The sequence below is a fragment of the Euprymna scolopes genome, chromosome 15 (genome assembly GCF_053919585.1).
Source record: "Euprymna scolopes isolate OS-2025 chromosome 15, ASM5391958v1, whole genome shotgun sequence".
In the NCBI taxonomy this organism is placed as follows: Eukaryota; Metazoa; Mollusca; class Cephalopoda; order Sepiida; family Sepiolidae; genus Euprymna; species Euprymna scolopes.
In genome coordinates, this window is record NC_136496.1 from 45,740,816 (window position 1) to 45,756,217 (window position 15,402).

At 33.0% G+C, this 15,402-nt stretch overlaps 2 protein-coding genes across 4 annotated transcripts in view; one reads left to right on the forward strand and one right to left on the reverse strand.

The window, feature by feature from the left end:
- The window catches only part of LOC145293813 (adenylate kinase 2, mitochondrial-like), a 187,158-nt gene that overhangs the window by 39,551 nt on the left and 132,205 nt on the right, over positions 1-15,402 (reverse strand). Inside the window, exon 1 of one of the 3 annotated variants that reach the window (XM_080140425.1) lies at positions 5,129-5,416. The exons of the other annotated variants lie outside the window; for them this stretch is intronic. Coding sequence (XP_079996551.1) covers positions 5,129-5,224 — 96 coding nt within the window. The 5' untranslated portion in view covers positions 5,225-5,416. Of the gene's footprint in view, positions 1-5,128; positions 5,417-15,402 lie in introns of those variants that run through there. 3 annotated transcript variants of the gene reach the window in all.
- Positions 2,265-15,402, forward strand: part of LOC145293812 (peroxisomal acyl-coenzyme A oxidase 1-like) — a 156,116-nt gene continuing 142,978 nt past the window's right edge. The window contains exon 1 of the mRNA XM_080140423.1: positions 2,265-2,545. The gene's annotated coding sequence lies outside the window, so the exon portion shown is untranslated. The remainder of the gene's footprint in view (positions 2,546-15,402) is intronic.

Below are 15,402 nucleotides of genomic sequence, written 5' to 3' on the forward strand. Positions count from 1 at the left end.
CACCTTAGGGTGGGGGGTGGGGGGATGGACACACACACACATGGGTACTTCCATTCTTCATTGTTAAGAATTTATCCATATTTATATTCCATGTCCTTTTTAAATAAAATACTTTCAAGCAAGGATAAAAAATGCGACATCAAATGTTTTTCATTTGAAATAAAGGGAGACAAATGTCTGCTTTTCTTTGAGTTGGCATCTTCGGTGGCTTTAAGCGCTAGAATTAATGTCTTTCTATTGCGTGCTGTAAACAATAGTTTACAAATACGGGCCACCGTAGTAAAAAAAAAAAAAAAAAAAAAACTACCGATTTTGTTTTTTTATTCTTTTAAAGAAATACACGAGTTTGATATATTTTATTTCTTTATGGAGTGAATTGTTTTTTTTAAATATATAAAAAAAATTGAATGAAATCGAAAATACTAATTGTACGAAATTTTCTGAATATAAGATAAGGTTTCACTTAAAAAAAAAAAAAAAAAAAAAAAAGTTTAAAACTTTGGACTTTACAGGTAAATTTGCAAAGAACTTTGTTTTAAATTATCTTATTTGATCTTTTATCTTCAATTTGTGATATATAAATTTGAGGTGAGAAAATCTTTTCATTTTAATAGACATTGCAAAATGGAGGGGGGGATTAAAAAAAATAAAATAACGCTTGTCTAGATTATATTCGGTTTATTGGAAAGAGCATAAAATTTCACATTGAATCTGAAAATATCGTAAAAATTGAACCCAATAGAAAAATTTGATAGATTTTTAAAGTTTAAAAATCGAAAAAAATTTAACTAGTAAAATTCAATAGATTTCATTACGTAAAAAATGAAAAAAAAAAAAAAAAAAAAAAAAAGAAAAGGGGGCTGCATGAATGCATGCAGGCACTTTGTAAACACTAAAAAAAAAAAAAAAAAAAAGTTTTTTTTATATTTTACTAGCGAGGGGTATCCGGCGTTGCCCGGGTGTTTGGGGGGCGGGGGTTAAAAAAAAAAGTATGAGGATCGAACCCAAACCCTTGAGGCAAAGTTGTAAATTAAAGTGTGGGGGGGGGGGGGAAGTGCGATGTTAATCACTGCCCCACCGCGAGATGCTAACGGAAACACGTTTGAATTTATTTAATTAGTTGGATTTAGCAGGTGCCCGTTTTAATGAGTTAATGAGGTCAAGTTTGACTGCGGGATAGTATTCATTTACTGCTGAACGCTTTTTTTCCCCCCCAAGATGTTATAGGAAAAAAAAAAAAGACTAACCCACATGCGGCGAGCGACAAATCTTTAATATTTATATTCCCGAAATCGAGCAAATTAAATAGACAGGCGAGCTTCGTTGTTAACTGTGAGATATTACGATTTATGTGATATAAAAAGTTGTGAAGCGACCGACCATTTCTCTGAAAGAAGCCTTTTGTAAGACAGAAAAAGCGAACACATACATTTTCGCTTTTATATTTATAGATTTGCAGTTTGTGTTAAGGGTGTCAAATTCCCCAAAAAATTTGGATACACCTAGAGATTGAGTGGTCATTTTGCGGGTCAATTTTTTTCCTCAACAGAAAAAACGCTGGCAGTAGGAGGACTGAATTGCAAAGTGCTGAACACTAAAAAGCGAATGACTATAACTGCTACATTTTCCTTCTATTTGAATTTGCTTTCTTTATTACTTCTAAATGCAAGTTTCACAAAGGTGTGAACAGTATTTTGCAACCAATAAATCATTTCAAGACCCAAATATACATGTGAAAATAGTAAGCCAGCACAAACTTAGAAAATCCTGAGACCTGGTCAACAAAATCATTTTTTGCCCTCAGACTTCAGCATGAAGAACCCAAAGAACGCCTGCTCAACATGCAAACAGCGCCTTTGGACCAGGTGATACGCAATGAACTCAATGACTCATAAGCTTTCTCCAGTTCATGCACACCTTCCTACACATTAGCAACAGTCGAGTGAACAGGAATCGATATTCACGATTATACATGCATGCAGTAGCAGTGTCAGAAACCGACATTAAAAATGCGTGATAAAAAATTGAATAATTCGACCTATCTTTACAAGCTTATAACTTGAAAAATGTAATTCAAACCCTAATTTTTTTTTTTAATTAAAGGAACAAAGACCAAATTAAAAAAAATAACGGGTTTAATAGCAAATTATGCAATATTTTTTTTTTTTAAATCAGCTTTCTTTAAGACTAAAAGAAAAACGAATTTTAACTTGCTTCGATAAAATATATGTATATATAAATTAAAAAAAAAAAAAAAAATCACTTACCTATAAAAAATACTACTCAATGGGTACTTCCATTCTTTAAGAATTTATCCATATTTATATTTTAAATTTCATGTATTTTTTAACTAAAAGAATTTTTTAAACACCTATTTGAAAAGGCCGCCATTACGGTGTTAGCGAAACGCCAAAGCGGTGTTTCTCATTTTGAAATACAGAAGGGCATAAAAACTACACGTTCGTGTTAGCCTTGTGCGTGAAGAAATGTGTCACCATGGTTAAAAAAAAAAAAAAAAAAAAGTTTTAAACTTTGGACATTGCAGGTAAATTTGCAAATAGTTTTAAATTAGCTTATTTCATTTATTGATCTTTTATTTTCAATTTGTGATATATAAATTTGAGGTGAGAAAATTATTTTCATTTTAATAGACATTGCAAAATGGGAGGGGAGTGAATTAAAAAAAAAAACAAAAAAAACGTTTGTCTAAAATATATTCAGTTTATTGGAAAGAGCATAAAATTTCACACTGAATCTGAAAATATCGTAAAAATTGAACCAATTGATAGTTTTAAAGTGACAAAAATTGAAAATTAACTCGTAAAATTCAATCGATTTCATTACGTAAACAAAATGGTTGCATGAAGGCGCGCAGGCACTTTGTAAACACTTTAAAAATAAAAAAGTATTTTTTAAATGACTTTAAAAGTTTATTTTGGAAGTATATTCCATAAAGAAAAAACACTTTTAAAATTACGAGTTTTATATTTTATTCGCAGTTTTGTTAGGGGTGTCAAAAATTCGCCCCAAACATGCAGTAACAAAAAACAAGGTACACAATACGAAGCTGCCAAATACTTACATATGTATACATTACTTATACACGTAAATTTACACTATGAACATTTGACCTACACATTTCTAAGCCTTGTGATTTCTTTATATCAAACACGAATTTTCACGATTAAAAGCAACTTTTATATTACTACCTCTGGTATTAAAATGCTTCATATAGGCAGTGAGGCACTAGGCACTTATAGCGATAAACAAAAAATTTACTTTGTACTTGTCACAGAATGATTGTATATTTCAAAAATAAAAATTTATCAAAGTAGATTTTTAGATGAACAAATTTGCAGTTTTTTCACAGTTAGGTGACAGACGAGGCCATATTTTTTTAGAGAACATAAGGGGAAGTAATCAGTGATTAAGTTTCCAAGTGTATTAAGGTTGTCTGCCATTGCCAACCAATTCGTGGATTTTTTTTAACCATCAAAAAAAAAAAAAAAAAAAAAATTTAATAAAAACCACTTGATCAAATTTTTGGAGTATTTCATCTTCGTCCCATGACCGATACGTACATGAACATTTTCTTCAATTTTAAATGCTGCTATAAATGCCAATCTGAATAAACACCCAAATGTTTGGATATAAAATTGTTTTTATTTTTTTCCCACTTACAAAATCGGTTAAGTTTTAGATAGCACTCTTGTCAAAAATGGCCTCAGCAAAGGCCAGGGACTACGCCACAGTACGCCAGAGACAATTTTCCAGCTATCAGAAACAAGAGCATTTCTTCAATACAATAGCCGACTATTTGTACGTCGAAAATTTCCTTTTAAGTGTTCTACGAATTTGGAAAAAAGTAATTAAGTTAAAAAGTATTCCAAACAATCTTATAAAGAAAAGAAAACGTAATAGAGTAACGGTGATTGTGCCGGAGGTAGGGGGTGGGGAAGCGAACAAAAACAATTTACTGAAATCGGTTAAAAAAAAAAAAAAAAAAAAAAAGTTTACATTTAAAGTTTTATTCATTTTTACAAAAGATGATCATATGCAACTCAACTAAAAGGAATCCACCTTCTGACCTTTATCGATTCCGATAAAATTATAATCGGCAATTTCTGTATTTACCTCCGGACAAGACAAGGTCGTTCTTCGAGCAGGACGAGTTGTCATCCATCCCCTTAAAATACATTTTTTTTTTCAGGCGCTTAAATATATTTTTAATTCATGCAGATTTCGTATTTATAATAAAGTCAATTTTCGATTGAATATTATATCGTACATAAGATTTCAAAGGATTAAAAAAAAAAAAAAAAAAAATTCGAATGCCTTCAGCTAGAATTGAAACTAAAGCATAAGCGCACCAACGCACCAGCCGTGTTCTGTTTGGGCTTTCAGTAGATAAACAAGATCTAACTTAAACCACTTCAACCTTTGAATGAAGTTGCACGTTCATAAAAGTAATAGAAATATGCCGGCAAGTTGAAATGAACATTTTGCATTGCAACATTTTAGTACACGTTATTCGTCCAGCCAATTACTATTTCATTGTTACGTGACTAGTGTTTAAGAGTTTAAATATTTTTAGACACATGCATTTACTTTTTCATTTATACAGAAAATTTGTCCCCCCCCCCCCAAAAAAAACAAACAAACAAAGATGAGATTTATTACACCTTAAGTCGACAGAAATAAAATAAGGGGATGGGGCTATTTTACTCTTCGGAGTTCGGCGATTGTGCCGATCCCAATTTCAAGTACGTAGCTCATTTGTGCCGTCACAAGTAGAGAGAAAAAAAAAAAGAAAAAAGGCCGGTGTGGGGTAAATGCTAAATTTTAGTTCTTTTGTAGAAGTTTTTCAAGGTAAATTAGGAAAGTTAGAGCAGGGAGAAAAATCAATGAAATCGGAAAAGGTTAAAAGGACAGAAATCCAAATTACCGAAAAGAACAGAACATGTTTAAGCACGTGTGAACGAACGACCAAGTACATGGAACACGAACAAGCAGCGTGGTGATTGTGGAAGAGAAAAATAGCATAGTAGATGCAAATTCAACTGATTTAACGAGGCTTGCTATTTACTAAAATATAGATGAGGGGGAAACAGGAATTTATTTTCATTACCTGAGTTCCTTTTCCAGACCCTGGAGGTCCGAGGAGGACAGCTTTTATCCCAATCGGTTCTTCTTGGGATATTGCCACATTTGGTACGGGTGCCATTTTTTTTAATTTTATATATATATAAAATTAGCGCAATACACTTTTCGCGTGAGTATTCGTAATGGCAAAGGTTAGCTAACAGCAAAATTAAGAATACAATTGCCTTCAAGAGTATTCACGGAAACGGTGTCCTCCTTATAGCCGTGAGCCGATTTAAAAAGAATCGAAGCCGTTGTACGCATGCGCTTTACAGTTCACTAAGGGAAATCACTCTACAAGCCTTAAATCCTTCATCCCCATCTCTTTAATACCCGGGTCGAATTGTTGCACCCGTACAGAGAAGGCCAGTGAGTGACGTCATAAACTTTGGGGTAAATAAGACGTGTTGCAAGTCAGGCTGTCGATAATGAATGATAGCTTTTAATAAAGTTTGAATATAAAAAAGAAGCAAGGAAAGCACACGATCCACTTTATACTGAAACTGAATTTTCAATATTAATTAAAAAAAAAAAAAATGAATTCCAAAAGAATAGTTGTGTGTTGTTTCTGGATTAAAGTAAATAAAAATCACGTTGTTTCATGGATTTTAAAAACTAAAATTCATTTTTCATTTTGTCTAATTTTAAACAATTTTCGTTACATATTGTGTAAATAAAAGAATTTTCGTTACAAGCAATAGCGATTAGATTTTTGAAAAATTACTATTTTGTGGTGTAAAAAATAGTGATACTAGTGCACTTATTGATCCGTGCTGAAATAACAACGTTATTATTTAAAAAGCTATTTTTAACACGGGGAGGGGAGAGTATTTTGTACTATACTATATTTTAACCTTACAACTGAATAAAAAAACACATCATAAAACTTTAATTAAACGTGGAAATACGATTTAAAGAATAGCGCGGATCAGTAAGTGCACTAACACCAAAATAGTGTTGATTAAAATGTGTGTTCTTGAAAGAGGAGTTTTTGAAAATCTGCGAAGGAGACGGTTTTTCACTTTGACTTAAATGGGACTGTTAAAGATAAATTTCACTGAAATAAATGAAAATGATAGATTTGTCGCCTCAGTTAAAAACCGACTCACTTAAGTTCTTTTCTTTCAACTTCTCATTCTGTTTTTCACAACATAAAGTCCAGAAAGTGAATTCCCGATGCCTTAATGTGTATTATGTTCCTTTGTTTATTGACTTAAAGAGATGAGTATATTTGCTGATGATACAATGTTCTATAACATGCACGAGGGAAGAACGGATGTACATAAATCTAAGACAATGGCAGACTCATTAGAAAATGACTGCCAGACCATAGTGGAATGTGGCTGTAAATGGATAGCTGTTTCACTTAGGTTAACAAATTTACCGAATTTCTATTACTAACAATTGCTATATTGTTCAATTGACTGCTGTACACTCTTAATCCTTATCCTTGAGTGGTCTCTGGGCCTTGATAAGCGGTGATGCCTATGTAAAAAAAAAAAAAAAATAGGTAGTAACATTTAATACTAGTAAGACTAAGCTGCTTTCCTTTAACAATTACAAGACACCTCTCCAACCACCGATATCCATGACAAATAACACCCTACCTGAGAATTCTTCCTCGGCTTAACATTTGCAGGCAATATGAACTGGAACAAGTACATTGAGGACATTGCAAAGACTGCTGCAAAGAAGGTGGGTTCCCTCTATCGAGCTAGAAGACTACTAACACCTGAAAATGTCCTGTACTTCTACAAAGCCACTATTCGCCTATGTATGGAGTATTGTTGCCACATCTGGGCTGATGCATCTACCACTAGCCTCTTCCTCTTGAATAGGGTTCAAAAAAGAGTTTTCAATCTAATAGGTCCCACTTTGTCAATTAAGCTCCAACCTCTGTCCCATCACTGCAATGTTGCATCTTAATGCCTGCTTTACAAATGCTTTAATGGAATGTGCTCTGATGAAACAAAATCTCACCTCTTCACTGTTGATGTTTCTAAATGCCAGAAAGCTATCTACTAACAGTTTCTTCCTTCGAACAACTAGACTTTGGAATTCCCTTCCTGCTACCTGCTTCCCCGACTGTACTGATATGCTGAAATTTAAATGTAATGTAAACCAACATCTTGTTAATCTTTCCTAGGCACGGTCCCAAATAATAACCTTTTACGCCCAAGTGGCAATATGTCTTGTTAGGGGGTGGACGTAAAAAAAAAAAAAAAAATCCGACGTATCCAAACCAACTGGATTTGCATAACTACATATCTAGACTCGTTTAGAATTGTCTCTGGTAACAATTCGTAACTAATGGGACAGTGTTCGAATACTCGCTTGCAACCTATGATTTACATATTTCTTTAAATTTCAAAATGTTACACTACACAAAATTATTAAATCATTAGTAATGTCACAGTTACACAATTATAATCTATTTTCTTTTACACTTGCTCGGTCTCGATTGATGCATTGTTCGTCCAGAAACACTTTTGTGCAGGATAGCACTTCCACTCAAACCTTTTTCCATGATTTATGAACAGTTCAAATTGTGGGCATGACTTGGGCAAGAGACGAGATAAAAGGCTTGAACTCAATCTTACTTGTATAGTATATGCATGTCCTGTTGTATTTCTGTTGTTCATAACTCTTTCTGATTACAAAACTTTTAACCAAAACTTGGTAACTCGTCTTCATATCCAACAAGGCCAAAAGGATGGATATCTATGCAGCACATTTCCTTTAGGAGCCATCCTAACTAAAATATTTGATTTATAAATAAATGCAAATTCATTGAAAGTACAAGATGGGATGACAAGAAAAAAACAACAGTAAGGTTCTTTTCTTTCTAAAGAATAAATTGCTGTTTTCCGATTTGTTTAGAACTGGAAGCAAGAAGATTTATAAGTGAGAGAAGAACTTATGTGGAAAGAAAATAACTAGGAATAAAGTTTGGGAGGGATGGTATCCTTACTCTGATATTAACCAAAAAGTCAGGAATTGCAATTACGAATTTAGAACATACAGTAATTAAATACGAAAACAAATTAAAAACAAATGATAATAATTAAAATTAATAATGAATTTTGTAAGGTAAGTATTATAAATACAAAACTATTCTCTCTCTCTCTCCCTCTCTCTCTCTCTCTCTCTATATATATATATATATATATATATATATATATATATATCTATAAAAGTGAACGTGTCTGTCTGTCTGTCTGTCTGTCTGTGTACATTTCCCTACGCAATAACTCTGTCAATTTTTAGTCTATAGACTCGAAATTTGACATACCGGGTACTGAGATTTGGGAAAATCGATGTGACGGGTGTCAGCCAGAAATTTGGCTGTTAAGGGGTCAAATTTCAACGATTTGACCTTTAAGAACTCTACCAAACTCCTCCGACAATTTTGGGTCTAGACGCTTGAAATTTTAGATATAGGTTCCTTTAACCTGGATCTAACTTAATAAAGTGATTTGAGCCCGAAACAATACATTTTAAGGGGTCATAATAGGGGTCAAAGTTTAAAAAAATTAACCATTTTTTTTGTTTTTTTGCTTTTTTTGCACAGCATACACCTCCAAACACCCGAGCAATGCCGGGCACCCCTGCTAGCATATATATGAACAGTAGGTGTATGTATATATAGGTAGTAGATATATGTAAATATATATAAAACAGGGGATTTATATATGTTGTGCTTGTGAAAATATTTAACCAATAAACTCTTAACCACTAGTCACGTAACTTTGAAATTAACAGGAAATCATACACCAAGGATGGTTTATAACAAATAAAATCTTTGTTTCGATGGATGAATAATGTGTACAGAAATATATCGTCAACTTGCCTCTACTAATCTCAACTATAATATAAAAAAACTTTGTGTGTGTGTGTGAGAGAGAGCTCGTTCCCTACGGACTGCTAAACAGCTGAGCCGATTTTTGAAATTCCATACAAATGTACTTTATGTACCTGGTAGTGTTTTTAAGATATATATTGGAATGTCTTCGATAAGTATTGATAACCAATAATCGAAAAAATCCCATGAAAGAAGAAACAGTTGATTTTGACTAAAGTTAACACCTTATACAACCTAACATCACAGTAGGCTCTTTGATATGACAGAGGCACATTCGAAATGAATGCTCTGGCTTATAGCACAATTTAACCATGATAGATGACTTTTACATTTTAAACTAATTCGAGCCATTATATAAAAATGATTTTATAAAATCAACTGTAGGTTCTCTACAGTGCAATATATGGTGGTCTAAATAACTGTAGGGGGGATTGAAAAATGGGCGATTTTATCGATTTCAATGACAATAAAATATGGGAAAGTGAAACATTCATTGATCCTCATTCATTCCTGGGCAATGTCGGGTCTTCCTGCTAGTGTTTTATGTTATGCAGATTTGTTATCATGTAAAAAATATCTAAAATTTTAAGGAAAAGTAATTGTTTGTTTTTATTAAAGCTTTTTTTATCAAGGCAAATTTGTCAACCATCTTCAATTTTATTATTTTATAAAATTTACATAATTACAATCTATTTTTTTCTTTAAAACTTTTATATTTTCACTCGTTGTGTGATAAGAACACTCTTTACATAGGTATTTATTTTCACTTCTACCAAAGCCTGTTTCCTATGAAATATAAACAGTCCTGTTTGAGGCACCAATATGGTAGGATGTCTATCTTTCTTTTCACTTCTAGCAATAACTCTGCTAAATAAATGAAACCAAATTTCCTTCTTATAGTACATACATGTTGGCTGAACCAACCTGTTTTATATTCTAGTTTTCATAATTCTTTCCGAATCATGTTTTTTGTTGACAACACTGTTAAATAAAATTAATTTAAATAGTAGAGAAGAGGTTTGTCCTTTTAATGAAAACTTGATGATCCATTTCTTCATAGCAAGCAAGAATAGAGATGTAGCGACCCTACAACAAAATTGACTCCAACAAGCTTCTCCGATCTCCTCTATAATCATATATTTCTGATGTTATACACCTGTGCAAATAATTATATATGTGCAAATAATTATATATGTGCAAATATTTATATATGTGCAAATAATTATATATGTGTAAATAATTATATATGTGCAAATAATTATATATGTGTAAATAATTATATATGTGCAAATAATTATATATGTGCAAATAATTATATATGTGTAAATAATTATATATGTGCAAATAATTATATACAGGGTGAACAGAAAGTCCTTGGACCAATTCAAAAGTGGTTTATTAATAAAAAATTACAAAAATATTAATTAAACATGAATGAAAATTATAATTTAGGAAACCAAGAATAAATTAAAATTATTTATTTTCAATGAGATGTCCCTTCCTTTCGATTAGACGTTCAATTCTCTGTCTGAAGTTACCAACCGAGGCACGCAGCATTTCCTGAGGTATTTTAGCCCATTCACTCAGGAGAGATGTCTTCAAAGCATCAACACTTGGATGAGCAACAGAACAGACCTTTGCCTCCAACAAAGATCACACCGAAAAATCCATGGGATTCAAATCAGGCGATGCAGAAGGCCACATCACCTTACTCCAGAATCTTGGAAAATGACGTTGGCACCAGTCCTGAGTTTTCTGGAGGTGTGGGATGGTACTTCATCTTGTTGGAAAGTGAAAGGCTGATCTTTGAAGTGTTTCTTCATCTCTTCAAATGCTGGAACCAAAATATCGTTAATGTAGCGATCTGTGTTGATCTTAACCCCCTGCTCCACGAAAATCAGAGACGACTTCCAAGATTTGGAAACTGCAGCCCACACCATGAGGGAAGACGGCTTTTGTCGGTGGAAAACTACTCTCACGGAGTCATCAATGTCTGCTGAAGATTTTGCGTAAACTCTGTCGTTCTGATTGTTAACAGTCGCTTCAATTGTGAAGAGTTTTTCATCAGAAAAAACGATCTCTCGCTCTGCCGTGCCAGCCTTCAGTTCTCCAAGAAGAAGCTTTGCTCTTTCAAGTCTCTTGTGCTTTTGGGCAGGTGTGAGGTACTGTTTCTTTCTCATCTTGTAGGGGGACAACTTGAGATCGTTTTTTACGATGGTTCTCATCGATGTCACGCTCACATTCATGTCTTAAGCCATTTGTCTTGCAGATCTCTTCGGGTTCCTCCTTACCCTCTCCCGGACAGCTTTAATCACCTTCTTTGTTCGAGCAGTGCGAGGTCTTCCACTCCTAGGACGGTCTTCAGATGTACCAAGTTCCTTAAATCTGTTCACAACATGGTACACGGTGGATTTAGTCACTTTCAAGAGCTTAATAATCTCTGAGTTTGTCCTTCCCGCGCAATGAAGCTGAAGTATGGCCTCTCGTTTGCTCATTTTTCTGAAAGTTTAAACAAAATTATTTTAATATTTTTGTTGAAAATAATTAGATTAATAGTAAGACTAAATACTTACTTTATTCGAAAAGAGAAAAAGTGATTTTAACAATATTTAATTTGAAAACTAAAAATGGTCCAAGGACTTTCTGTTCACCCTGTATGTGCAAATAATTATATATGTGCAAATAATTATGTATGTGCAAATAGCATACATGAATAATTAGTACTGTAATGAAAAGAGTTTATATCACAGACTTCAAGACATGTGTACGCATTGAATATTTATTAAGGACTATTGTAAATATAAGTAAGTCAAGAGTTGCAGCACGAGTGGTCTATGCACAAATCCAACATCCAACTCTTCTTTATAATAAATCTAGTGGGGGTACCGGGCATTGCCCGGGTGTGGAGAGGTGGTGTGGGGGGGAGATCAAATGGAGAGAAGTGTTTATAAAAAGTGGTAGTAGCAGGGGTGGCCGGCTGTGGAGAGGTGGGTGGGGGTGGGGATCAAAACAACAGTAAGCAGCCCGGGTGGAGAGAGATGTTAAAAAAAAGTGGTAGTATCCCGGCAGGCTTTAACGCGTAAAGTGAAGGAGGAAAAGAAAGTGAAAAAAACAACATCTTAGCTGATGTGGCCATTGCAAAACCAGAAGTCGTGAGCATTGGAATTAAGGGTAGTTAATCGAAAGGAGACAAAAATGTCAACGAAAAAACCGATCCCTCCTTGTAAAAAATGGTCCAGTTAAGAGTAAAGAAATTAATGTTTTTTGGCCAATTTTTAGATCTTTGTCATCTGGGAGACGGAGCTTCGTAATGATACCGAATTCACCAGAATCTGTTTCGTGTGTTGAAAGCTTTTGCAAGACATACACGCATTTTGCCTTTTATTTATTAGATGAGATTTGTCCTTATACTTTGATGTTTATTATTATTCCATGTTTTGTGAGATTTCTTATTGGATTTAGAAGGGAAAGTTCATCATTAAAAAGAAGAATTGATGTAAGCCATGTTTAGTAAAAAGAAAAAGGGATTATCTTATAACAACAAAGTTTTCTGATATTTTTAAAAACGGCTTTGTTTATACATTGCTTTACCAACAAACAGCAAAGGAGCATAAATGAGTTATGAAATAAGAAACATTGCTGCTTGCCAAGTCAGTAAGCCTGTATATACTTGCCTGATAAGCTGGGTTCATTCGTAGTGCCCATGTCAAACCTTCTGCCCAGTTGAGACAAGGAAATGCATGTATATCCAGTTTCATGTCAAAATATAAGACTGATGAAAAGTAGGAAAAATTTGTGTATAGTTTAGTGGGTTAGGGTTCTGATTACATATAATGTTCATCCAAATATTTTGTGTATAGTTTAGTGGGTTAGGGTTCTGATTACATATAATGTTCATCCAAATGTTTTGTGTATAGTTTAGTGGGTTAGGGTTCTGATTACATATAATGTTCATCCAAATGTTTTGTGTATAGTTTAGTGGGTTAGGGTTCTGATTACATATAATGTTCATCCAAATGTTTTGTGTATAGTTTAGTGGGTTAGGGTTCTGATTACATATAATGTTCATCCAAATATTTTGTGTATAGTTTAGTGGGTTAGGGTTCTGATTACATATAATGTTCATCCAAATGTTTTGTGTATAGTTTAGTGGGTTAGGGTTCTGATTACATATAATGTTCATCCAAATGTTTTGTGTATAGTTTAGTGGGTTAGGGTTCTGATTACATATAATGTTCATCCAAATGTTTTGTGTATAGTTTAGTGGGTTAGGGTTCTGATTACATATAATGTTCATCCAAATATTTTGTGTATAGTTTAGTGGGTTAGGGTTCTGATTACATATAATGTTCATCCAAATGTTTTGTGTATAGTTTAGTGGGTTAGGGTTCTGATTACATATAATGTTCATCCAAATGTTTTGTGTATAGTTTAGTGGGTTAGGGTTCTGATTACATATAATGTTCATCCAAATGTTTTGTGTATAGTTTAGTGGGTTAGGGTTTTGATTACATATAATGTTCATCCAAATGTTTTGTGTATAGTTTAGTGAGTTAGGGTTCTGATTACATATAATGTTCATCCAAATATTTTGTGTATAGTTTAGTGGGTTAGGGTTCTGATTACATTTAATGTTCATCCAAATATTTTGTGTATAGTTTAGTGGGTTAGGGTTCTGATTACATATAATGTTCATCCAAATGTTTTGTGTATAGTTTAGTGGGTTAGGGTTCTGATTACATATAATGTTCATCCAAATGTTTTGTGTATAGTTTAGTGGGTTAGGGTTCTGATTACATATAATGTTCATCCAAATATTTTGTGTATAGTTTAGTGGGTTAGGGTTCTGATTACATATAATGTTCATCCAAATGTTTTGTGTATAGTTTAGTGGGTTAGGGTTCTGATTACATATAATGTTCATCCAAATGTTTTGTGTATAGTTTAGTGGGTTAGGGTTCTGATTACATATAATGTTCATCCAAATGTTTTGTGTATAGTTTAGTGGGTTAGGGTTCTGATTACATATAATGTTCATCCAAATATTTTGTGTATAGTTTAGTGGGTTAGGGTTCTGATTACATATAATGTTCATCCAAATGTTTTGTGTATAGTTTAGTGGGTTAGGGTTCTGATTACATATAATGTTCATCCAAATGTTTTGTGTATAGTTTAGTGGGTTAGGGTTCTGATTACATATAATGTTCATCCAAATGTTTTGTGTATAGTTTAGTGGGTTAGGGTTCTGATTACATATAATGTTCATCCAAATGTTTTGTGTATAGTTTAGTGGGTTAGGGTTCTGATTACATATAATGTTCATCCAAATATTTTGTGTATAGTTTAGTGGGTTAGGGTTCTGATTACATATAATGTTCATCCAAATGTTTTGTGTATAGTTTAGTGGGTTAGGGTTCTGATTACATATAATGTTCATCCAAATGTTTTGTGTATAGTTTAGTGGGTTAGGGTTCTGATTACATATAATGTTCATCCAAATATTTTGTGTATAGTTTAGTGGGTTAGGGTTTTGATTACATATAATGTTCATCCAAATGTTTTGTGTATAGTTTAGTGAGTTAGGGTTCTGATTACATATAATGTTCATCCAAATATTTTGTGTATAGTTTAGTGGGTTAGGGTTCTGATTACATTTAATGTTCATCCAAATATTTTGTGTATAGTTTAGTGGGTTAGGGTTCTGATTACATATAATGTTCATCCAAATGTTTTGTGTATAGTTTAGTGGGTTAGGGTTCTGATTACATATAATGTTCATCCAAATGTTTTGTGTATAGTTTAGTGGGTTAGGGTTCTGATTACATATAATGTTCATCCAAATGTTTTGTGTATAGTTTAGTGGGTTAGGGTTTTGATTACATATAATGTTCATCCAAATGTTTTGTGTATAGTTTAGTGGGTTAGGGTTCTGATTACATATAATGTTCATCCAAATATTTTGTGTATAGTTTAGTGGGTTAGGGTTCTGATTACATATAATGTTCATCCAAATGTTTTGTGTATAGTTTAGTGGGTTAGGGTTCTGATTACATATAATGTTCATCCAAATGTTTTGTGTATAGTTTAGTGGGTTAGGGTTTTGATTACATATAATGTTCATCCAAATGTTTTGTGTATAGTTTAGTGGGTTAGGGTTCTGATTACATATAATGTTCATCCAAATGTTTTGTGTATAGTTTAGTGGGTTAGGGTTTTGATTACATATAATGTTCATCCAAATGTTTTGTGTATAGTTTAGTGGGTTAGGGTTCTGATTACATATAATGTTCATCCAAATATTTTGTGTATAGTTTAGTGGGTTAGGGTTTTGATTACATTTAATGTTCATCCAAATGTTTTGTGTATAGTTTAGTGGGTTAGGGTTTTGATTACATATA